We start from the raw sequence: 27,083 nt of genomic DNA, 5'->3' as shown, positions 1-27,083 counted from the left end.
GCCCACCACTTGTCCCGGTTCGTTACCGAGTACCAAATCCAATATGGCCTCCCCTCTGGTTGGACAATCTACATACTGCGTTAGAAAAGCTTCCTGGACACACTGCACAAACACCGCCCCATCCAATCTACTTGATCTAAAGAGCTTCCAATCAATATTTGGGAAGTTGAAGTCGCCCATGACTACGACCCTGTGGCTTCTGCACCTTTCCAAAATCTGTTTCCCAATCTGTTTCTCCACATCTCTGCTGCTATTGGGGGGCCTATAATAAACACCCAACAAGGTGACTGCACCTTTCCTATTTCTGACTTCAGCCCATACTACCTCCAGAGGCAGATCCCCCTCAAACTTCCTTTCTGCAGCCGTTATACCATTTCTAATTAGCAATGCCACCCCCCCTCCTTTTTTACCACCCTCCCTAATCTTACTGAAACATCTGTTTCTATGGCAAATTTTTTTTTAATCAAATAAATTAATTATGCAAAAGAACTTTCAGTTGTTTCCATGCGTCACAACACTACACAAATGCCAAATATTAATTTTTTTTCTTAAATAATAACTTCAGTTTAGAATACCAACAAATGCAATAGCTGCATTATCTTGGTGAAACTACAGTATTCAATAACTCATTAAAAGTGGGCATTTTGTCAAGTGCAATCCAGCAAAGGTTCAAATCCCCCACCTGCTGAGGTGCCATGAAGTTCCCATTTTCTCAACTTCACCCCTTGCCTGAGGCATGGTGACCCTCTGTGTTAACTCACTGCCAGTTGTCTCTCCAACGACAGAACAGCCTATGATCCTCTGGGACTATAGTGACTTTAACATGAGGACCTTGATAACAAATACAGTTGGTTCTGCTATAGTGCGATTTCTTCAACGCAAACTGGCTTTAACACGACTGAAGAATTTAGATTGTTTTGTAGAACATGAACTTTCCTTATCTATATTTGCTGTAATGCAATTCCGGCCCCATTAGTTCAAATAGGGTGGCTACTGCTCGACTTTCTTATGAGAGATCACACAAGAACGGAACTATCATGTCATATCAAAACATATTCTACACCTTCCATCAGATAGAGATTCAAGGAATAAACAGAAAACAATAAGTTAGATATGTTAATTAAAAGCACTACACGGCATGCTCACAATATTTCGAAGGGTCATGCTTCTCAAAATCAAGTAAATAACAGGACATGTAGGCCATTCAACCAGCAAGGATAGGTTTCTCCTGCACTAAATCTTGGCATAAAATTGATCAATGAAACAGTAACACATTCCTACCAGAAGATATTGGAGTAGAAGTGGTCATTTGGTCCATACAGTCTGTTCTGCCATTTGATCATGACTTATATGGTTCTCAAACCCATGCTCCTGCCTGCTCCCCATAACCCTGGATAATCAATGGCCCCTCAGTCTTAGATACACTTGATAACTTGGTATCCACCGCCTTCTACAGCAGTAAGTTCCACAGATTCACCACACTCTGAATGAAGAAATTCCTCATCTCTGTTTTAAAGGGTTGTCCCTTCAGAGACTGTGAATACCTAACATCACTCCATACTTTGATTCAGTCTTTCCTGGATATTGCAAGAAAGAATCTCAGAGAGGTGGGCAGAAAGCATGACAGGATCCAGTAGGAAATGCATGATGGACTTAAGACACCCTCCACCACTACTCCCTCACCACCCGACGCCTGGAGGAAGAACGCCTCATCTTCCGCCTCGGAACACTTCAACCCCAGGGAAATATGGACTTCGCCAGTTTCCTCATTTCCCCTTTCCCTATCTTGCCCCAGTTCCAACAATCCAGCTCAGCACCATCCCCATGATCTGTCCTACCTGCCTATCTTCCTTTCCACCTATCCACTCCACCCCACCTATCCACTCTGACCTATCACCTTCATCCCTACCTCCATTCACCATTGTACTCTTTGCTACCTTCCCCAACCCTCCTCTCTGACTTATCACTTCCATCCCCATCCCCCACTCACCTATTGTACTCTATGCTACTTTCTCCCCACCCCCACCCCCCCCCCCCCTCTCATTTATCTCTCCACACTGCAGGCAGCTTGCCTCTATTCCTGATGAAAGGCTTTTGCCCAAAACGTCGATTTTCCTGCTTCTCGGATGCTGCCTGACCTGCTGTGCTTTTCCAGCACCACTCTAATCTAGAGACTCTGGTTTCCAGCATCTGCAATCCTTGTTTTTACCTTAAGACACTTGGAACCAATTACAGCTCATCAGAGCAGAGCCTCAGAGTCATGCTCCTGGCATCACTCAGGACTGAATACAGTCTCATTTCTCCTTCTTAAGAATATTACTAATGAAAAGTTTAGATAGCAAAACACCTTGTGCCTCAAGTACAACAAGCAGCTGTTCACATCAAGTCTCTGCAGATGATTAATCCTGTCAGGTGAATCTCTAACCAGAACATGATCATTTGGAACACATTACTGGAACCATCAAAAAGGTTAGTAGCAAGGACTTTCCTAACAACGCTCATATACAGAACTGGAGTCTCAGCATTATTGTTTGCTGACCTTGGAGGTGGTTGTAGTGCTGAAGGGATAAACACTCTCTTTCTCCTCGAATATGACTTTGCATTGTGCTCTGCAGATTGTTACCAGGATCGCAGATATTTTAAAATTCTTTTACAGAATGCTGATACCACTGGCTAGGAGAGCATTTATTCCCCTGAAAATGGCTTTGAAAGCCTTGAACTTCTGCAATCTGTGGTGTTGATAAACCTACTATACTGTTAGGACAAGAGTTTTAGGATTTTGACTGAACAAAAGGAAAAGCTATATAGTTCCAAGTCAGGATGGCAGGCAGCTCAGCTAAGAACGTAGGAGGTGGTGTTCAAATCCCTTGCCCTTTACACTGGTAGAAATTGTGGGTTTGAAGATGCTGCCAAAGTAGTCTGAGAGTTGATGCAGTACATCTTGAAGATGTTGCGATTGTGGCAATGGTAATGGAGGGAGTGAATGACTGAGGATGTTGGAAAGTGCAGTGTTGAGTTCTTGAAGCTGCACTAATACAGGCAAGTAGATAGAATTTCAAATCAAATCATTCTCCCAATTTAGGTCTTATAGATGAATAGGCTTTGGGCACTCAGGAGGCAAGTTACTGGCTTGTCCCTGTCGATGTGTATGGCTGGTACAGTTCAGACTACTCCTACAACAAGAGCCAATATGGAGACACCCTTTGGCCTTGCTGATCTTCTAATACAGACCAAAGTCAAGCTTGTGGTAACTTCTGCAAAGGCTTAATGAGGAACTATGGCCCTCTGACTATAAAGCAAAAGGGACTAGAACCTGTGAAAAGACAGCCTTGGGCTGCATGCACTAGATAAAATGTTTAACATATGGTATTGCACTTTAGCAGTTCACATTACTTTTTTATAGTATTAAAATCTGTATAAAATAGGTATAATAAAGAGGGAAAAACTCCAGTCAGGCCAATTACTGCTCCATCAGCCTGCTCTCAAAACAGCAAAATAATAAAAAGGGATCATTAATAGTGCCAACATGTATTCTTGAATAAAGTGTCCACTGACGCTTAGTATTGCATTACATAGACAATCCTTTATTCGAAATCTGATGGATTTTTTGTCAAGTTTTTTTCTCATTAACAAGGTTGTTTGAGTGCAAACGGTTAACCCAACTCCACACCCACTCGGTGTGTCACTCAGATGCAATGTGTGGGAGTGTGGCCCAGCACTGGCAGGCCTCAATTCTGTTTCAGGGCCCATTTTACTCAGTGCATCTGCTGTTTGGTAAGATTTTTTAAAATTTCACCAAGCTGTCTGAAGTTCAAAAACCAGCTGGTCCCTAGCATTTCGGATAAAGGATTGTGCACCTGCAACTGGATTTCAGAGATGAACCATGGTGAGAAGGATTGCTCTCGATATCAAAGTGCGATTCATCAGAGTGCAGCAGCTAGAATTACCAGTTTCACAAATTCTTTAGCAACTCAGTCACATTTAAGGACAGTACAGGTTGCTGTATACCAATCATCTCAGTATTAGAGAAGCATTGCAAGACTTAAGGCAGTGTCCTGGGTCTAAACAGCTTTAGCGGATTCAGAAGTGACTTTGCCCAATTGCACAACCTAAAAGTGAGATTATTCATTAAGTGAATATAATGTTTAGATTAGATTAGATTAGATTAGATTACTTACAGTGTGGAAACAGGCCCTTCGGCCCAACAAGTCCACACCGCCCCGCCGAAGCGTAACCCACCCATACCCCTACATCTGCATTACCCCTTACCTAACACTATGGGCAATTTAGCATGGCCAATTCACCTGGCCTGCACATCTTTGGACTGTGGGAGGAAACCGGAGCACCCGGAGGAAACCCACGCAGACACGGGGAGAACGTGCAAACTCCACACAGTCAGTCGCCTGAGGCGGGAATTGAACCCGGGTCTCAGGCGCTGTGAGGCAGCAGTGCTAACCACTGTGCCACCGTGCCGCCCTTAGCTCTATTCACAATTCCTCAGATAAAGCATCAACTCCTAAAGCCTTTTAAATGATGTACAAGTTACGCATCCACTGCGAGGCAAACTATTCTTCACTTGCCAGGATGGATGCATAAGCAACAACTTTCAAAGAAGCTCAACCTCATCCACACCAAAACACAACGAACAACATTTCAAATGGGCTAAGCATCTAATCCCCACCAGTGATGTACCCAGACTACAATGTGCATCATTTAAAAGATGCATTGCAGTAATGCTCCAAGGTTTCTTCATTAGCTCCTCCCAAACAACAACCTAGAAGCATTAAATTACAGGACTCAAATTTCCCCAAGAGATTCACATGTCATTGTCCTTTCATCATCGCTGGGTTAAAATCCTAAACTCCCTACTCAAAAACATAGTAACACTTTTCCTTCATTACACAATTGTAGCATGGCAGCAGTTCTACATAGACATCTCAAAGCAATTATGGTAAATTCCAGCATTACAAGCAATACCAAGATCCAACAAATAAATAAAGAGATGTACTTACCTGTATTCTTTCTGAATTTACAATTAGCATTACCAAATAGCACTTTGTCACAAACTGTAAATCAAATGGTTCGAATCTGGAATCACATGGAGCTATGGTATGATGCAGCATAAATTGAGGCAAGAGAATTGGGTTATTACCTGAAAAAGCAGCATGTGCATGGCTACTGGCAGAAGGCATGGAAATGCTTCAAGGTGCCTTGCTCCTCCACAGAACCAAACAAAAAACAAACAGGCCAATGGCATCCCTTTGTAACTAATTGTGATCCGCAGAACTAACTATGGAGGCAACACATTTTAGATAGATCAAGAGAAGGATACACAACAGAGGTGGCATAGTAGTTAGCATTGCTGCCTCATCGCCAGGGACCTAGGTTTGATTTCACCCTCGGTCGACTTTCCCCCCGTCTGCCTGGATTTTCTCTGGGTGCTCCGGCTTCCTCCCACAGTCCAAAAAGATGCTCAGGTTAAGTGAATTGGCCATGCTAAATTGCTTAATAGTGTCCAGAGATATGCAGGCTAGGTGGATTAGCCAGAGTTACAGGGAGAGGATAGGATACTCAGTCAGTGGCTGACTCGATGGGCTGAATAGCATGCTTCCACACTCTAGGGATTCAATGAAAATAAATGATAACTTTGAGAAGTACTTAAGAACCTTAGACAGCATGTGCATAAATTCCAGAAAGTAACATGATTAAGGTGGCATGTAGGGTACTTTTCTTTGCTAGCAGAGGAACAAAAAAAAACAAAAAAAAATCTAATATACAGACAGTTAGCACTCCAAGCAGTGACCTGTGTGAAATTGTGATCACTACATGTCAGAAGGATTTGATCACACAGACAAGGGTACAGAGGAGATTATTGAAAGGTCACCAATAACATTAGCTTTCAGAAAAGCATTGGATAGGTTCTCTGAAACAATTGAGGTTGCAAGCAGATTTAGTTAAGGTACGGTCTGTTCTGATAGGAACTGAACTGTGTTAAGAAAATAGCATAAAATCAGCACCATTTAAACCTATGGGACCGGAATCACATTATAGCTAATACAGGTAAGAAAAATTTGTGTTCTACAAATAATGGACCAAAATTTTTCAACTGCATTATAGTCAATTTGCATTGAAGAAACACACATTATAGCAGAACTGATTGTATATAAAGATGGAGAGTGGCATAGGTAGAATGGATAAGGGATTTATTTAACTTAGCAAAGAGGTCAGTAGATATAGCTCATAGATGTGAAGTAATGACAGACTATTAGGGAAAAATCATGTTTCACCCAGAGGGTGGTGAAATTCTGGAACTCAGTGTCTGTAGGAAGGTCAATATTAAACGTCAATGAAGATGGGTGAATACTCTCGTTGGAAAGAGTAATTGCCAAGCAGTTGTGTACAATGCACAGTACTTGCCATTTTTCAGCCAAAGCCGGAATAGTGTCCCTAAATAACTTGCTGAATATTATCCAAGACTCCTACATGTGGGCATGAACTGATTCTGAATCTTAGGACTTGCAAATGAAGTCTGTGCAATCATTAGTAAACCTCTCCACTGCCCATTTGTGATGAGAAGGTAATCAATGACGTTGCGAGGATGACAGGATATAGTGTCCTTGATCCTGAGGTGACTGGCATCCAATAACCCAAAATTATTAAACCATTGGTGAGCTTGGCCCCCAACTCCCAGTGACTCCTGTTTTGGTAGGACAAAGGCTACCCTTAATCAAATGATGCCTTGATGTCAAGGGCAGTCACCTCCGGAATTCTGCTGAATAAAAACAGCCTGTCTTCAGCCAAGCTTTAGTTAGAATGTTTGAATCAATCCACCCAAATGGTTTGCTCTGGTCAATGGGTCGGTTAACAGATTTTGTAACGCTATGCTATGATTATCTATCGCAAGTTGTTTACAGTAAGACAAATTAGGCAACACTATCTGATTTCTTCCTTCCCTCCATAATTGTTTATTTTGAGAATAAAATTAAAGAAATTTCTTTCAATTTGGAATTCAGTACCAGATCTGAAAGCTGGACAATTCTAAATTATCTCAATTTTAGGGTGGAGGTTTTGCTCGCTGAGCTGTGCGTTTGCTATCCAGACATTTTATTGCTTGGCTAGGTAACATCATCAGTGGCGACCTCCAAGAGAAGCGAAGCAAAGCTGTTGTCTCCTGCTTTCTATTTATATCTTTCTCCTGGATGGGGTTCCTGGGGTTTGTGGTGATGTCATTTCCTGTTCGTTTTCTTAGGGGTTGATAGATGGTATCTAGATCTATGTGTTTGTTTATGGCATTGTGGTTGGAGTGTCAGGCCTCTAGGAATTCTCTGGCATATCTTTGCTTAGCCTGTCCCAGGATAGATGTGTAGTCCCAGTCGAAATGGTGTTTTTTTTTCATCAGTGTATAGGGCTACAAAGGAGAGAGGGTCATGTCTTTTTGTGGCTAGCTGATGTTAGTGTATCCTGGTGGCTAACTTTCTTCCTGTTTGTCCTACGTAGTGTTTGTGACAGTCCTTGCACGGAATTTTGTAGATGACATTGGTTTTGTCCATGGGTTGTACTGAGTTTTAAGTTTGCTAGTTTTTGTTTGAGAGTGTTGGTGGGTTGGTGTGTTACTAGGATTCAGAGGGGTCTTAGTAGTCTGGCTGTCATTTCTGAAATTTCAATTTTAATATTATCAATTACAAAATGAGCACGGTGATAGAAAATGAATTAAAAACTCGATTCATATGTTACTGTGTTCGAACAAGAATTGTCTGTCCTTATTGATTTACTATACAGAGGAACCTCGATTATCCGAATTTTGGATTATCTGAACAAGACTGCAAGATTGGCTAAACCGTGTTGTCCGGCGTTCGATTATCCGAACAATATACTGCCCATCCACATCGTTCGGATAATTGAGGTTCCTGTACACAGATGTTTAAAATATTTAAAACCATGAATTTTACATCTTGTAGTGTACAATAATACCATTTCTTATGAATCACTGGCTCATAGATACCATGCCTTGAGGACCTGCCCTTAAAATCAACCCTTTACATTCAGGCAGAGAAAGTTTGGGAAAATTGTAGAGGCATTGGTTATGGTTTTCAGTCTGCAGTACATCCAAGGATGGTTACACATGATGAGAATTGCACTCACACCCTTGCTGAAATATGGGTGTAAAGAAAAGCCAGGAAGTTAAAGGCCAGTCAGTTTAACTTTAATGGTGGGCAACCTTCCACAAACAAAAAAGAACATCTTGTCTGAGTGGTTACTGATTTTGTTCCAAAATTTGATTGATTATGGAAAGCCAATATTGATTTTAATAGGAAATCATATTTAACTAACTTGCTGAATTTTTCAAATAACAGAGGGCTGATGAGGGCAATGATCTTAATATTGTGAACATGGAAGTCCAAAAGGCGTCAGATGCAGTGCTGAACTACAGACCTGTGTGCAAAGGGCTCATGAAACAAAGTAACAGTGGCAACATGGACACAATTAAAAAGCTTTAAAGAAAACAGGTTAATTGATGTTATTTGAGCTGGAGGTGGATATGTTTTTGAAGTAGAGCTCCCTGGGAGTCAGTGTTGAGACTCTTATTTTCCATGACTAATATTAAATGATCTGGATCTTGACGTTTAGGACCCAATTTCAAAATTTGCAGATAATATGAAACTTTAAAGCATTCTAAACTGATGAGGATAATGCAGAACTTTGGAGAGGCAACAGATAAAGTTAGTGAAATGGGCAGAGGCATCAAATGCAATTCAAATACGAAAAAAAAGGGGAGGTGACTCACTTTGCTAAGGAGAAAATGGAGAGGCAATACAAAATAAAAAAGGGAGCTCAAAAGCAGAAAGACCTGGGGTGCACGCATACATAAGTCTCTAGTTGGCAGAATAAGTTGACAGCACAGTTAAAGATTATACAACTTGGCTTTATTAATAGGAACATGTAGTCTACAACAGCAAAAGGAGGTTATTTTGAATTTGCATAAAGACACTAGCGTTGGTTGGCTTCAGTTGGGGCACTGAATCCATTTCTGGCCACCACACGTTTGGAAGGATCTGACAGCATTTCAGAGGGTGCAAACAAAAATTTAAAAAGATTGCTTCCAGCATAAGAAAGACAAAATTGAAGGGGTTTAATACCTGAGCCATGTCAAAGTATAATCGGCTTTTCTGGTGCCTAATCAACATTACAATTTCTAATACGACCCTCGTGCTTATAAAAAGCAAATCAAAAAAAGGACCTCTTTAATGGCCTGTTTCATAGTCTCAAATTGCTTTTTGTACTTGCTTTTTAACCTCCTTCTTGGACCTTCTACACTCAGCTAATGCAGTTAAGATTTTGTGACACCAATCAGAAGCAACAATTGTTCCAGTCTATTTAACTTAAGTCCATTCCCTGTCAGTTGCTTATTCCTAACGTGGATTGACCAATTTAATTTTCTACAGTCATCATCCTAAAACTTCAGACAATGATCAGTGTCTCCTAAATATTTCCCCACGAACACAAACTACTTGGTCCACCTCATCCAAGAATGGAGTCAGAGTGTTTCCTTTCTTCAACTGGATACTGCAGAAAATACTTCTGAACACATTATAGAAAAAAACTTGTTCCTCAGTGCCCCTTTCATCATCATTATCCCAGTCAATATGAGGGTAAAGTTTCCTTGTAAATACTCCATGATTTTGGGTGTAGGTTTGCTCGCTGAGCTGAAAAAGGTTCATTTCCAGACGTTTCGTTACCTTACTAGGTAATATCTTCAGTGGACCTTGTGCCAGTACAATTGCAACATTTAAAAGGCATCTGGATGGGTATATGGGTTTGGAGGGATAGGGGCTGGTTGCTGGCAGGTGGGCCGAGATTGGATTGGGATGTCTGGTCGGCATGGACAAGTTGGACCGAAGGGTCTGTTTCTGTGCTGTACATCACTATGACTATGTGAAGCAATGGTGAAAATTCCAGCTTTCTGTTTATAGGTTTGGGTTTCTCTGGGTTGGTGATGTCATTTCTTGTGAAGTCACTTCCTGTTCCTTTTCTCAGGGGGTGGTAGATGGAGTCTAACTCGATGTGTCTCAAAACTCGCTTTTACTTTATGGTGTTTACACTATTCTGGAATTTCCTTACAAATTGCTTCTCAATCATTCCCAATAGCTGATGATCTGTATATAAATGTTAAGGAATGTAGTTGCGCCCCTTCCTAATCCTTAGCTCTAGCCAAAAAAAAAACACTTCTATCTTTGCATCCTCAAAACATCCTTTTTCTTCAGTGCTACAATGTACTCAGTGACCCTTTAGACCACTTAACCTATCAAGTCTGCTCCACCATTCAATGAGATTGTGGCTGATCTGCTAATATTCAACTCCACTTTTGTCTTATGCCCATGACCATCAATCCCTTACTAATTAAAATTTTAATTTAAACCTTTGTCTAAAGGAAAGATATACCTAAGGCAGTCCATCAGAAGGTTCACAACGTTGATTCCAGGTTTGTACAAATTCTAATGAGAGGAGGTTAAGCATGTTGGGCTTGTACTCATGACTTAAGAACAAGAGGAGACCTTGTTAAAAATTTTACATATTTCAACAGGGCTTTACAGAGTAGATTTCTGGGAGAATCGAGGACCAGAAGGCAAAATGCAGAGCAAGGGGTTACCCATTTAAAAACAGCAATCCAAGAGACTTCCACTACCTTCGGAAGATACACAAAACCAACACTCCCAGATGCCTATTCATATCAAGCAACAGGACCCTGTGAGAGAATCTCTCTGGCTATGTCAAAGGCATCTTGAAACCCATCAAAAAAAGGAATCCCTGGTTTTTGTCATGACTCTACAGACTTCTTACAGAAACTCCACACCCACAGACCAGTCAAACCATGAACACTCCAGTACTCTAGACTGGTAACTATACAACAGTCTCAGTACTCAATAGTGACAGCCAAATTTCCAGATACCATCCTAAAACTCATCCATTTCATCCTACTGACACATGGAACAGCTATGGGGACTAAACGTGTACCCCAATACACCAACATTTTCATGCACATGTTCAAGGCTCCTTTTCCATGCAGGTCCTCCAACCAACACCATACAATCAGCATTTTCTTCTTTTGGACTCAGAAGAATCTCTGAAATCACTACGCGACAACAAAAGCTTCTTCCCATCAGGATCACTCTTCAGAATCAGTCTCATTCTTGGACACATCTCCAAGGAGGACAGACATCTCAGTACTTCACTACTGCAAGCCCACAGACATTCAAGAATCCATCCCTTACACACAAGCCCTGCATATACATAGAATCTCAAACAGGGAGGAAAGTAACAGATACCTACAACCCTCATATGAATAGGACAAAAACATTCAACTCCTCAAAAACCGGTAGTTCTGACATGCCACAGTGAAAAAAAAATCAAAATGGCCCCTCAGACAGACACAGGATAGACCAGTACTTCCCTGGAGCGGAGAAACTATGCCAGTTCTTTGCAACCTTCAGCAGGTCATTGATGATGACAAACATCCCACCAAGACTATCCTTATGTCTCCACTATTTGCCTTCAAACAGCCAGCTAGCCTCAAAGCAAACAGCCAGCTAGCCTCAAAGCAAAACAAACTAGCCCCCTGTAAAAACGCCATCCCATATTCCCAATTCCTTCATCTCCCAGGAGGACCAGTTCCAATACCGTACAACCCAAATGGCCTCCTTCTTCAAAGACTGCAATTTCCCCCCAGACGTGGTCGACGATGCCCTCCACCACATCTCCTCCACTTCCCACTCCTCTGCCCTTAAGCCCCGCCCCTCCAACCGCCACCAGGACAGAACCCCACTGGTCCTCACCTACCACCCCACCAACCTCCATATATAGCGTATCATCCGCCGTCATTTCCGCTACCTCCAAACAGACCCCACCACCGGAAATATATTTCCCTCCCCTCCCCTATCAGCGTTCCGAAAAGAACACTCGCTCCGTGACTCCCTCGTCAGGTCCACAACCCCCACCAACCCAACCTCCACTCCCAGCACCTTCCCCTGCAACCGCAAGAAATGAAAAACTTGCACCCACACCTCCCCCTTACTTCCCTCCAAGGCCCCAAGGGATCCTTCCATATCCGCCACAAATTCACCTGACCTCCACACACATCATTTACTGCATCCGCTGCACCCGATGTTGCCTCCTCTATATTGGGGAGACAGGCCGCCTACTTGCGGAACGTTTCAGAGAACACCTCTGGGACACCCAGATCAACCAACCCAACGACCCCATGGCTCAACACTTCAATTCCCCCTCCCACTCCACCAAGGACATGCAGGTCCTTGGACTCCTCCATCGCCAGACCATAGCAACACGACGGTTGGAGGAAGAACGCCTCATCTTCTGCCTAGGAACCCTCCAACCACAAGGGATGAACTCCGATTTCTCCAGTTTCCTCGTTTCCCCTCCCCCCACCTTGTCTCAGTCAAATCCCTCGAACTCAGCACCGCCTTCCTAACCTGCAATCTTCTTCCCGACCTCTCCGCCCCCACCCCCACTCCGGCCTATCACCCACACCTTAACCTCCTTCCACCTATCGCATTTCCAACGCTGCTCCCCCAAGTCCCTCCTCCCTACCTTTTATCTTAGCCTGCTGGACACACTTTCCTCATTCCTGAAGAAGGGCTCATGCCCGAAACGTCGATTCTCCTGCTCCTTGGATGCTGCCTGACCTGCTGAGCTTTTCCAGCAACACATTTTCAGCTCAAAGCAAAGCAAACTACCCAGCCTTCAGGAGAACAGTGGCCATGACACCACATAATCCTGCCATGGCAACCTCTGCAAGATATGTCAGATGATCAATGTGGATACTATGTGAACATGTGAACACCACCCACCAGGTGCGCAGTACATACACATGTGACTCAGCCAAGGTAGTCTACCCCATACACTGCAGGAAAGGATGCACTGAGGCATGGCATATCAGCCAAATTATGCAGACACTATGACAGCGTACAAACTAACACTGCACAATAATCACACAGGAGTGTTTCCCCCCCCCATTCAGGGAACATTTCAGTGGTCAAGGACATTCAGTCTACAGTTTTCAGCTAAGCATCCCTCAAGGCAGCCTTAGAGATACACAGCAACGCAGAAATTGCTGAACAGAAATGATAGCCAAGTTCTGAATTCATGAGGGCAGCCTCAGTGATCTTGGGTTCATGCCTTGCTACATGTAATTGCATGCTGTTCTAGGTTTGTAAATTATTCCTTACTGTTCCATTTTGACATCATTACCTTGATTACTTGTGATTACCTCTTTACCTTCGTAGGTAGAGTTTTGATTTGTTACCTTTCTATGTTATTCTATGCCTGTGTGCTTCCCTCCACCTCACCTGGAGAAAGGAGCAGCACCCTGAAATCTTGTGATTTTAAATAACCCGTTGGACTATAAACCTAGTGTCATGCAACTTCTGACTTTGTCCACTCCCGCCCAACATTGGCATCTCCACAGTCTTTCACATCGGTCATGTGCCTTGTAAACTTTTCAAAACACCTCCCTTTTTTTAAATATTCTATTCCCTTTGTAATTAAAAAAGGGAACATTTTATTTGCCTTCCCCATTACCTGCTAAACTCATATTCTAGCTTTGTGATTTATGCTCAGAGACACCAAATTCCTCCGCCCGCAAATTTTCTGCTACAAAGGAACTGGTCCAAAAAGCTGGAACTAAAGTTTGCTACGACAGGTGTCATGTAAAAATATGGTTGAGAACCAGAGTGAATTCAGAAGGTCCAAAAGGGAGGTTAAAAAGCAAATATGAAACAATGAAAAACTGCCTTTCCTCATTTAAATAATATTCAACACTCATTCTTCCTAGCAGAAAGTGCAGAACAACGCTCCCATATGATACTTCATCTGCCAAGTGTTAGCACTCCTAATGCCTACAGACTCCATGTTGTCCTTACAACATGTCTTGCCACTTTTTGTAAGATCCACAAACCAGGGATGTACATTCATTTCCATCATCCAAGTCATGAATATATTGTAAATGGTTATGGTCTTAGCACAGATCTTTGTGGTATTCCACTAGTTATAGTTTACCAACTGAAACGCCTCCTTCATTCCAACTCTTTGTTCCTAGTTAGCCAATCTGTTATCCGTGCTAATAAGTTTATTTCCTACACCGCAGGCTCTATAGTCCATTATGAAACACATTTCGGAAATCCAAATATTATATTGACTGTGAGCTTAAAATTCTAACCAAACATGTACTACATGATTTCCCATTCACGAAGCAATTTTGATTGTTTGATTGCATTATGCACTAAATGTTTGACTATTACATCTTTTATAAAAAGAGACTCTAATCCTTTCCCAAAATCAGATGTGAAGCTGACTGGCCGACAGTTAACAGCTTTTTGACTCCCTACCTTTATTTTGGCAGTTTTTCCAATTCTGGTCAGACTTTACCAGAATCTAAGGACTCTTGCAAGATTACATTGCATTACTATTGCCATTTTGTCTGTTTTTTTTCCCCCGATTTGATACTATCCTTAACTTTACTGGCGCTCTTAATTCACTGATTTTATTCTGAATGCACAAAGCATTCAAGTACAAAGCCTTTAAATTAGTTCTATTTTCAAAATCTCCCTCCTGACATGACTCCTTGGTCAAATATGACATCCACACATGCCTTTTTAAAAAATTTTTTGCAAACAAATTAGCCTCATACCTAACCTGCACTCTTGCCTTTTCCTTTAAAGATTGCTCATTGTGCCAGAAATAAGAAGCCTAAAGAAAGTAAACACAATGGAGTCAAGGGAAGTTTTGTGTTTACATTGGAGAAGCAGTGATAATGATGGATCCGAATGCAAGAAAAGTAGTTCACAAGAGGAATAATTTAACTTGTCAGTCAGCACAGGGGCATAAAGGAAAAGATGGATGGTCAACAAATTGTGTGCAAATTACCACAGGTCTCAAATGACCTGAACTTGGAAGATAGTAGGCTTGAACAAGAAACCACAGAAAGCTCTGGGTTAAAAAGGACAGCAGAGAATCTGGCAAATTTGGCTTTGTGGGCAAGTCAACAGAAGAGGCCAGCAGAAACTGCTGAACAAAATGGTCATAAGCGTAGCCACTAAGTAGTTGTTTAACAACCTGTGTATACTGTTTCAAGTAAAGATGGAGGAAGCAAAGCAGTCAAAAGAGATTATTGTTTGTGTGAAAAGAAAGAGTACATGCTATACTTTCTCTCCAGGATCTTCCTTAAGTAAAACAATCAAAAAAAAGAAGTGTGGGTTGCAACAGTGCCCAGTTTGATCTAGTTCGACCTAGTGATGGATGTTTAAACCAATTGTGCCTCAGATACACTTTCACCCTTTGAACTTGAGCATGAAGACAAAGCTACATCTGGGATTTAAAGATTTTCCTGGGAGTTAAAAAAAAGCCTGAAAATGGAGCAATTAGACCCATGATACAATAGACAAAGCAAAAACGGTGAACATCTGGTAGATCTAAATGAATAAAACACCAATAGACCATAAGAGAACTGCGCAATTACATGATATCCGGTGACTACAGCCAGCACTATCTATAAAGATGTAAAATTACTCTCAGATGTTTGGCAGAATTCTTTTCCAAACTACCAAATGATCAGATAAAAAAAAAAAAAGAGCTTTCCAGCAAATTCTGCCAAAAACAATTCCAAACATTTAAACTGCAACAATAATGTAAAGTTCATAACTAAATTGTTATAATAACTAATTCAGTTAACTGAACAAAGTTAACAATGCATGAAGACCATTGAATATTCACTACCTTATAAATTTTAATTCTTTGAGCAGTCAGTTCAATGCTTGACATCTGTAAAAAACATTACTTAGGAGAGGGGAGAAACCAACGTACATGAGGATTGAATACCTCAATTTTCAGTATAAAATTAAATCATTGCAGGTTTTTTTGCTGATGGACAGTAAATGCTGAATTAGTCAGAGACACACAATCCTTTGAATGATGAAAATTAAAAATTAAAACATTTGCAAAATGGAATAGCTATTTGTCAGACTATGCTGCAAAGTAATTAACCAGAAAAGCAAGGCTAGATTATAACTTCTGTTTTGTCGATCTTAGATCACATAGAAGGAGATAATGAGCCATCCCTCAGAAAAAAGGGTTTAATCTTACTCACATCAAGCTGTCCCCCAGTAAAAAGAGAAAGATGCGCAACAGGAAGAAAATATAAGCTCTCTTTCTACTAATATACAATACATGCATCAATGAGTCATTAAACTTTCAGCAGTAACTTGTCACCGCAACAAAATTTGGAGCTTAAAAACTACATCGTTGCACAACGGCTGTGGTATGAAAATCAGCAGCACTAGATAAGGAACATGTTCCAAACTTAGTCATTATTTTTAAAATGTGTGTTTTAAACTTCAAGTTAAGTGTTGTACTTCTCATTTTTCAGTTAATTATAGCATTATGACAACATTGCAATGCTCAAGCAAAATCCAAACTAATCAAAAGTGAAAAACAGAATTCACTGGAAGTATTCAGCAGATCAGATAGGATGTGCAAACAGAAACAGGAATTAGCATTTCAAATTGACAGACTTTCAATCAGAACTTTAAAACTGATAAAAAGCACTATGTTCCAGTTAATTTTTCCTCTATGATTTAATGCAGGTAATAACATTGGAGAGAACTAGCATCCATGAAATGCAACTGATTATTATAAACAAACAAGCAACTGATGCTCATCCATTAGAAAATCTCTTATTCTCAAAAAGGAGGAGAATGACTATGCTGGACACTTAATAGTAATTTTAAGCCAATTTCTGATGTCATAGCTTAAACAAAATATTAATACCCAATTTTGTTCCTGTGCTTCTATTTTTTGTTTGAATAAATTTATGTATCAAGCTCAAATACATGCATTGCAAGGCTAAAATTGTATCATTAAAATGGATCGGTCAATGAAGTGGCTAGTTTTTTTTTCTTAAGGCAGATTATTAAACATTACAAAGAGGTGTCAATGTAAAAAAAACTACAAAAAAAAAGGTATTATTTAGCTCGTGTTCTCCACTTGAAAACCTACTCCAAAATGTTTAAAGGTTGAATCAAGTAATGCCCATCAATATGTAGAAAACTCTCCTTGGGTTTAGTGATTTTTCATTTTGGAGATAAGATCATGGTAGCTCATTTATTGACTCAAGTGAATCATGGTAAACAAACACTAACAGGACTACAAGTGCTCTGATCAAGTAACAAGTTTTAAGTAAACTACTCTATCATAAATTGCTTTGCAACTTTAATGTATTTTTAATTATTTTAACCCAATACTACAACCAGCAATCAAATTTGCAAAGTCAACAAGTGACATTTCCCATAAATTGTTCAATGTAGTTGCTTGCAACTTAACAAGTCACATTCTTTTGAGATCACTACATTATTAAACAGGAAATATCTTAGTTTCACATTTATAAACTGAACAGGCAAAATAAGGAATTAATTTTCTCCACTAGCTTTGAAAGTAATGCAAAAATGGAAGGGATGCTTCTTGGTGGTTTTTTTTGCTTGCTTGGAATAAAGTATGATTGGACAATCTCCAAGACAAAAAAAAATTTCCATATACACAACTTTGAGACACTGAAGTAGTTAACAGTGCTCTTATCTCCAGGACCAGAGTACAAGTCAAATAAACAGATTGAGAACATTTTCATATTTTACTTCCTACTGCACATGGCCACACTTGCCAAAGTGAATAACCATCTCATGGTAAAACAAGGTTGACTGGTGTGAGACACTGCAATGTATACTGCCACTAGAAGAAATGGAACATTTCTTCGAGCCTAATGTCAAGGTATTTGGCCAACTTACAACTTGACTACAAGAACTGATATTGACACTGAAAAAAAAAGGGATTACCAACTGAATGACACTGACATTCGGAATCAGATCAAATTACACTTCAGAGTTGAAATCAAAATATACACTATTAATTAATACTATGAATGTTCTTGCCAATAAAGATCCACAATCAACACTGCCAAAAAACGAACATAAGAAATACAAGCAGGAATGAGCCATCTAGCCCATCAAACCTCATCTGCCATTCAATAAGATCATGGCTGATCTTTTCATGGACTCAGCTCCACTTACCTACCTGCTCACTGTAACCCCTACATTTTTGAACAGTAAAAATTATCTTTGCCTTAAGACATTCAACAAGATAGCTTCAACTGCTTCACTGAGCAGGGAATACCACAGATTCACAACTCTTCAGGAAAACAAGTTCCTCCTTGACTCAGTCTTGAATGTGCTCCACCTTTTGAGGCTACACTCCCTAGTTCTAGTTTCATCCAATGGAAACAACTTCCCTGCTTCTATCTTATCTATTCCCCTCAATTTTGTTTTGATAAAAGATCCCCCCATCCCATAATTCTTCTAAATTCCAATGAATATAGACACAATCTACTTAGTTTCTCACAAACCAAACCTCTCAGCTCCAGAATGAGTGAACCCCCTCCACTGCCAGTATATTCTCTCTGAAGTAAGGAGACGAAAACTGTACACAGCACCCTATACAGATGCAACATAACCTCCCGATGTTTAAATTCCATCCTTCTAGCAATGAAGGACAATATTCCATTTGCCTGCAGCACCTGCAAAGCAACACTTTGTGTGAATCATGCAGAAGGACACCCAGGCCCTCTGCATGCTGCAATTTTTCACCATTTAAATAAGTCCATTTTGCTGTTATTCCTTCCAAAATGAGTCACCTCATATTTACCAACATTGTACTCCACCTGCGAGACCTTTGCCCACTCACTTAACCTATCTATATCCCTCTGCAGACTTTGGTATCCTCTGCACACTTTGCTCCACCACTTAGTTTTATTTTGCAAATGGTGACACACTACACTTGGTCAAAAGTGTGGTACTGGAAAAGCACAGGTCAGGCAGCATCCGAGGAGCAGGGGAATTGATGTTTAGGCATCAGCCCTTCATCAGATTCCTAATTACTAATGACTAATCTACAATCCTCACTTTCACCACACTACACTTGGTTCACACCTCCAAATCATCTAATTGTAAAGAATTGCAAACCCAACATCGATTCCAACACTCACTACTGATCACCAACCAGAAAAATACCCATTTATCCCCACTCTTCCTTTGTTAGTTTACCAGATCAAAAAAGATCAAATGCTCATCTATGATGCTGTTTAGTGAAATCATGCCAAGGAAGATGGCTGTCAAATTATTCACATCAGTCTGCTTACAACAGTTAAAATTAGTTTGAATGTGATGAAAAAAAAATTTAAAAGGGACATTTAAAAAGCTAAAATTTTAGGTTTATTGTAAATTCAAGAATTACTTTCAAGTCATTAAGTGCAACATAATACTAATGCCAATGACATCAAAAAGATAGTTCACATACTTCAAAAGTCCACAGTAGAAGCTAACAATGACTTTAACAATTTCAGCCATACAAAAGTTCTTCACAATGAAATGTACAATAGGCACCTATACTGACTAAACACTCGAATGTTAGCATGAGAATGTTAGCGAGGATAATAGGATTGGCACTACATGAACCATCCCACAAAAAACATGTTGATGGGATCAAACATTTACACTATAAACATGAGCCCAAAACATGGCCAAAAAAAACTGACAGTTAACTTTAAAAAAACTCAAAAAATCTAAAATTTACAACAAGAGTTTACAATTAAAACTTAACTCAATTATTTTTTATTAAGTTGTGGAATTTTCTGAAATACGATTTAAAACTATGAAATAACAAACGTTAAACAAGATGGAAATAAAGCAGTGATTCTCCACTTCAGGAGAGGCAGCCGGAGAGAGGGCATCAAGCGACAGAACATTCCTGCCCACAGAGACCGGGGATCATTCCTGGGACAACGGCCTACCTGAAACGGGGAGAGTCCTTCAGACACTCATCGAAATCCACCATCAACTTCATGGCGCCTGTGTACAACCAACCGTCTACCGCCGCCCTCGCTCACCGTCCGTCGTCGGCTTAAGGCGCGACCCCGTCCTCGGTCCCCGCCCGTGCCCCGCTCGCTCCCGTTCACCCGGACTCACAGGCACTGTGACTGACAGTGAACCAACCAATCAGAGCCGCGCCCTCCAACCAAGACAACCAACCAGTTGGCGGGAGGCCGCACTCACCCCGCTCCCGAAGGGATTGACTCCAGCAGTCCGATCCAGTTCTATCCTGATCCTGTCCGGGATTCCACTAGGGGTAGGTCCGATCCAGCTCGGCGTCTTAATCCAGTCCGGGATTTAGCCCTGGGGTCTGGCTCCAGGGACTGGGATGCAGACCTGATTCGGAATTCTTAAAGGGTTAATGTTTTAAATACAAAACACGGCGATTAATCCGTCAAGAGATACATCAATGTCTACACCAAAACAACCGAGTGGGAAGAGGAAAAGTAACAATATTTAGAAATAAATGTTTTTAAGAATGATGAAATGAGTAACAGTAAATAAAGGTTACCTATTAATGTTAGAGTCATAGAGATGTACAGCATGGAAACAGACCCTTCGGTCCAACCTGTCCATGTTGACCAGATATCCCAACCCAATCTAGTCCCACCTGACAGCACCCGGCCCATATCCCTCCAAACCCATCCTATTCATATACCCACCCAGATGCCTCTTAAATGTTGCAATTGTACCAGCCTCCAACTATCTGTTGGGATATTTGCATTGTATCAGGTGTGTCTTCAGGACCTCTGAAACATCCTGAGGTTGAATAAGAACAAATTGCTGGAGAAACTCAGCAGGTCTGGCAGCATCAGTGCAGAGAAAGCAGAGTTAACGTTTCAAGTCCAGGGTCACCCAGCAATATTTGTTTCAGATTTTCAGCATCCGCTGTATTTTTTTTCTTTCGTTGGTTGATGTAAAGCTATCTAGCTCACAGAAGTTTATTTTCATTTTATACATTTGCGCCGTCACCTATTTAACTCACAAACTATTCAAGAGTGTTAAAGCTGCAATGAAATCGCAGCTCTTTTATATATGAGTTCTAACAAATTCCAAAATTTGGACAGAATTGCACATGAATTAGGAGAGTAATATGCTTTTGCAGGTTTGCAGTCAGTTGGGCAGCAAAATTCTAAATTAAGATGCTTGACGATACTGAAAAAACGATTTATAGAAAAAATACAGATTTTACACAAAATCTAAACAAGATCAATAGCTTTAAGATTGCTTACTATTGCTCCCATATTTCAACAGTGCTGTTAACAATAACATTAATGTTTACAACATTTTGGCTCCGTATAACATGCACAAAACTCAGCAATGCAAATACAGTAGTTCGCAGCAGTAGCGAAGGCATAGAGAAAGAAACATTGTACTGAAAAGTGAACGTCCACTTTCGTGATTTCTTACGATGAAATGGTTACACGGGCTGCAGGATTATGTTGGACTTGTAATGTCAATAGTTCAAACATACGCATTGTGCACAATGCTATGCAGCTGCAGTGCGATTTCCTATCCCACAATATCAGATTGTTACAGATATGAAAACATTTTGACCAGCTTCGTTCAACCGTGCAGAGCCTTAATTCGACCTGCATTGTACCACATTATCGGTAATTGTTTCTTTAAATATTTTAAAGTTTTATTTTCACGCGGCTTCTTAGATCAATGTTGATCAATGTGGGTGTAAAGAAAGATTTCCTCCTCTCAGTTAAACTAACCTTCGACGAGTTTACGTCCCTCTATCTTAGTGTCAATATGAAACTATTAATTTGAATTTAATACACATAGATATATATAAATACATAGTAGCTCATAAACAAGACTTTCATTCAACATAAAAGGGTTGATCTGTGTGGATTATAAACTGTGCGTGTGAATGTGCGTATGTGTGTCTGTATAATGTCCCCAAGAAGACAAGGTGAACTGGGAATTATCCTGAAAGACGGTTAAGTGGTTTCCTGTTCATGACAGCATTAGGTTCCAAAAAATGCCCAATTGACCCTTGGTTGGAATGGGGATGACTAGTGAGAAAATGAGGGAATCAAGGACTGCAACAATGCAAGAACGTAGATAAGTAAAAACACAAACAAAAGCAGAAGTTTTTGGAAAAGCTCAGCAGGTCTGGCAGCACCTGTGCAGCAAAATCAAAGCTAACGTTTTAGGTCCGGAGACCCTTCCTCAAAACTGGATAAGTAAAAACACATACTGAAAAGGAAACGTTCTGAGGAAGAGTGACCGGACGCGAAATATTAATTTCGATTTCTCTGCACAGATGCTGCGAGACCTGCTAAGCTTTTCCAGCAATTTCTGTTTTGTTTCTGATAAGGATACTCTAGGCTATTATCTCATTGTCATACTGGAGGCAGTACCAACACAAAAAAAGTCACCCAACTTGATTGTTTATCCAAAATAAATTTTAAAATCTTAGAAATTGGACAGGTAACCTAATTACAATGGGATTATTACAATTATGGGATAACAATTACAGGTGGTTTATTATCAATCAAATGACCATCTTCTATGCCACCTTTTAATTCGATAACACCAGAAGATCCATTCATTATAGATATTTCACCTAATGTAAATGATTACATTCATTAGGGAAGAGATGTTAGCATCAGTTACCTTCATTTCAAACTCATTTTGAACCTAACACTTTGAAGGATCAAGGTAACATTATTTTGATGTTTGCTGAATATCCTAACTTAATTTTAAAGTCTTGTACTTGTATTGAATAGAAGTTTAGATTTGCTCATAGAAATCAGAACAAATTATCTTATCCTTTTCAGGCAATTGGGTTTTGATTACTGTATCTGAGAAGTGACTCTGAGCAAACCTGTACAAGAGAAAGACTTTTCACTGGACAGTCAGTAAGGAGCACAGTCAATTGTGAAGGAGATTTCAGTTGAGTGGCAGAAAGGCTGAGTAGTGAACTGGAAATTTGATTCGTGGGAATTTTTTGCAAGATGAGACAGGTGCTTTAACTAACGTTTAGTGCAAGAAGTGAATGCAATAGAAAGAACTTGACTGGTAGAGAATAAAAGGAGTGGATCGAGTGAGACTAGAGGCAGACAGAACTACAACGTAACATGAGAACCTGATTGATGAGTAGAATTGATGAATATTTCTAGGCTTTAAAGAAAACAAAAGATCTTCAGGTGTCCAGTGTTTTTCTTCTCTCTTTTCTTAAAAAATGCTGGGTAAGTATAAAGTCATGGTGGTTTTTTTTAAAATTAAAACTATGATTATGGTAAAGTCTATAGAGCAGAGAAACTGGTGTAATTAATTTATAAATTAACTCATTACAGGAGTGATGGTAGGATAGGTGATGTGTTGCTACTGTAACATGTAGAAGATTCTGGGCACCAATGTGAACCAGAGTGAACACATCTAGTAGTAAGCGTTTGCAGTTGAAGAATTTCAGATCTGAGTTGAGGAGCTGGATGCTTAGCTGCAGATATTGCACCACATCAGGGAAGGGGGAAGTTATCTGATCGCATTGTTTGAAAAAGTGATCCTATCCCTGAAGACTAAATAATTTAACTTTGTCTGTGACCAGGGACAGGAAGTTGTGACAGTCACTGAGGAAGGTATAGGGATGCAGAGGTTGCATTTGAGGAACCTTGGCCCTTACATTTGTCCAATAGTTACAAGGATTCTTGCTAGCTGTGTGGACATGAGTGGGGACTCCTGGGAGAATAAGACCACAGCACAATGGTCCAGGAAGCCATTCAATTGAGGAGAGGAAATCGAAACGTAATGGTGGTAGAGCCACAACATAATTGGAGGGCTATATCATTTCTCTGCAGCTGTAAGAGGGAGTCCCGAAGGCTGTGTTACCTGCCTGGTGGCAGGCTTAAGCACAACTCCATAGGGATGGAGAAGAACATGGAGTGGGAGGGAAGGGGTTAGAAAACTGCCAATGTAACATCTTTATTCAAAAATGAAAGGGGACAAAAATAGCAACTATAGGCCAGTTAGCTTAACATCTGTAATTAAGATAATGTTAGTATTGTAATGTAATAAATAAGTGATGTAATAGCAGAGTATTTAAAATTGCATAATATAATCAAGCAAAGTCAGCATAGCTCCATAAAGGGGAAATCAGTCCGAACAAATTCATTGGTATTCTTTGAGGAGGTAATGAGCAAGATAAATAAAGGTGAATCAGTGGATTTAATACATTTGGTTTTCCAGAAGGCATTTTATTAGGTACCAGAACATGAGGCTACTTAATACAGTAAGAGATATTGGTTCTGGAGGTGGTATGTTAGCATGAGTAGATGATTGGCTAACTCATAGAAGACAGGGAGTTGGGATAAGGGTGGGGCATTTTCAGGATGACAACCTGTAATTGGTGGAATGCCACAGGGATCAGTGCTGGTGCCACAAATATTCACAATATGTTTAATGGCTTGGGTGAGGTCTGGTGAAGTTGCTCCATTAACAGGGTTATGGTGTCATTTGGCTTTTTTTTCAGAGAGGTCATAAAAGACACAGCTTCTGAAAAGTCTGAGTTGGTTGGGTTTTAGGGCCAATTTGATTATTGCTAACAGACACTCTCCCAGGAAAAAAGTTTCAAGTTTAAAAAAAACACTTGTACAATGAAAGGGGAGTGGCCAGTTCTCCTGGTTTGATTTGAGTTTTGGCAGTCTGGCTGTTGTGAAGCTGCTGGACCCAATTAAACAGGTCCAGGCTGATCCTCTCTCTCTTTGACATCACTTCTGTAAGACCCTGTTTTTGATTTTACCTTTTGTGCCAAAGGGTGTTTATGGGGACTGTTGCAAGTATTTGGAACCGCATCATTCAGTTGGTATAATCTGTTTTTGGATAGATTAAGTTTATCTGTATTCTGTTCTCTTTTGTGTTTCAATCAGTATTTTGTAAATAAATTCTGTTTTCTTTGAAACTAAGTGGTTTGACCAGCTGCATCCCTCCTGGAATATCTGCAATATACCTGTTTAAAACAACTGGCAAAGTTAGGGTCAGGGCTACTTTCTTGAAATGTTTTGAAAGGGGGTCTGGCCTGGTCCGTATCAGAGGTAAGTGAATATACTACCAAAAATAGGTGGAAAGTCAACTGCTGAAGATGATGCCAAGAGTCTGCAGAGGGATAAAGTCAAGTTAAACAGGCAGGCAAAAAACCTGGTAGATCGAGTGGCATTGTGGTGCAGTGGTTAGTACTACTGCCTCGCAGCATCAGGATACCAGATTCGATTCTAGCCTCAGGCGACTGTCTGTGTGGAGTTTGCATGTTCTCCCCGTCTTTGTGTGGGTTTCATCCCACAGTCCAAAAATATGCAGACCAGGTGAATTGGCCATGTTAAATTGCCCATAGTGTTAGATGCAGTCAGCAGAGGGAGGTGGGTCTGGGTGGGTTGCCCTTCGGCATATTGGTGTGGACTTGTTGGGCCGAAGGGCCTGTTTCCACACTGGTGGGAATCGAATATAATGCAGGAAACTGTGAGATTATACACTAGAGGAGCTGAATATTATTCAAGTAGAAAACGTTTACAGAAAGAGACAGCACAGGTGTCATGATTGAATCATAAAAAGCTAGCATATAAGTTCAACAGGTATTAGAGAAGGAAAATGAAATATTGGCCTTTATTTGAAAGGGAATAGAGTATAAATAGAGAGGTCTTACAAAAACTATACAAGGTGGTAGTTATTGTACAATGGCTTTGAGCCAGGACGCCTGGATTCAAGTCTCACCTCTGCCAGAGATATGTAATATCCCCTTTGAACCAGGTTGTTGTTTAGAAAATATACAAGGCACACTTGAAATACAATTTTGTGCCACTTATCTAATGAAAGTTATTCTGGCATTGGCGTCAGTGCAGAGAAAGTTCACTGAGTTAATCCTTGGTATGAATGGACTGTGCTGGAGGGAGAGATGGAGTACGCTGAGCCTGTGCTCATTGGAGTTTAGAAGAATGAACGTGATATAATTTAATAAACAAAATTCTTAGGGGACTTCACAAGATAGATACAGAGAGGTTGTTCTCACTTGTGGGAGAGTCTGGGACTAGTGTCCCAGTGTAAGGGGTCACCCAGTTGGGACAGAGATGAAAACAAATTTCTTCTCTCAGAAGGTAATGAATCTGGTAGTTGGATATTGCGGACCCCAAGTTCCATGTCCTGGAGTCTACCGCCCTCTGGTGGAAGATGATGGAAATTAATTGAGAGACAATTGCTGGCTCCAAATAAGGGGTTAAGAATGTATAAAACACCTCATTCAGACACTTCCTCTTTCTCAAGTATGGCAATGTGCTCCTTAATCAATATTGCCACCCCTCCTCATTTTTGTCCTTGCCCATCCTTCCTAAACACTTTGTATTTTTTTATAACAAAGTTGGAAGAATCCACTGTCTCTTTCTAGTCACATTAAAATATATGCTTTAGAGTGTGCATTAATGTTTAACCCAGTTATCTGTTTGGCTATGTATATATTTTATCAATATTAAGTTCAGAATTTTAAAAATCTATCAAACAGATTTCTTTAGTAACAAAAAATTATTGATTCATTATACAACAAAGATGCAAAGTTTGAATTATGAAAGAATATTTATCTTCCTAAGTAACCCACACACAATCTAGCTAATAGAGTCATAGAGTTTTAGAATCCTACAGAACAGAGATAGGCCCTTTGGCCCACACTGTTCCATACTGACCAAAATGTCTGCCCATGCTTGCCCCATTTCCCTGCACTTGGCCCATATCCTTCTACTGTGGAAAATAAAGACATTTCTTTGTGGAGATTTTTTTTGTAGAAATATCTACCCAAATAGGTGTTAATTCTTAGAGAATACAATGATAGGACGTGATATATTCCAGGTGAGTTTTGTCTGGTATCCTTGCACAAATAGATGCATGTCACTAGGGATTGTCTTTGGGATTTTCACAGAAGCAGTACTTGCAGGAGATGTCAAAAGGATGTCTTCCAAAAGGAAGGAGAATAGCTGTTTCAGTTTCTCAGCTCTCACATGGGATCTTTAAGTTGGTCTTTTCAAAAAGCGCACAAAGGCTGAGCTGAAGATTTAATCTCTTCACAAGCTACGCCCCCAACTGAACTTAAAATAAAATCAAATAGCCACA

The 27,083-nt window shown here is 40.3% G+C and overlaps 1 protein-coding gene across 1 annotated transcript in view; it reads right to left on the bottom strand.

The window, feature by feature from the left end:
• The window catches only part of LOC140478907 (arf-GAP with coiled-coil, ANK repeat and PH domain-containing protein 2-like), a 171,223-nt gene extending 151,152 nt beyond the window's left edge, over window positions 1-20,071 (bottom strand). The window contains exon 1 of the mRNA XM_072572528.1: window positions 19,904-20,071. Coding sequence (XP_072428629.1) covers window positions 19,904-19,956 — 53 coding nt within the window. The 5' untranslated portion in view covers window positions 19,957-20,071. The remainder of the gene's footprint in view (window positions 1-19,903) is intronic.
• Between the last annotated feature and the right edge of the window lie 7,012 nt (window positions 20,072-27,083).

Source organism: Chiloscyllium punctatum, chromosome 6, assembly GCF_047496795.1.
Source record: "Chiloscyllium punctatum isolate Juve2018m chromosome 6, sChiPun1.3, whole genome shotgun sequence".
Lineage (NCBI taxonomy): Eukaryota > Metazoa > Chordata > Chondrichthyes > Orectolobiformes > Hemiscylliidae > Chiloscyllium > Chiloscyllium punctatum.
The sequence above is the reverse complement of the archived record's forward strand: the minus strand, read 5'-3'. Positions and strand labels throughout refer to the sequence as shown.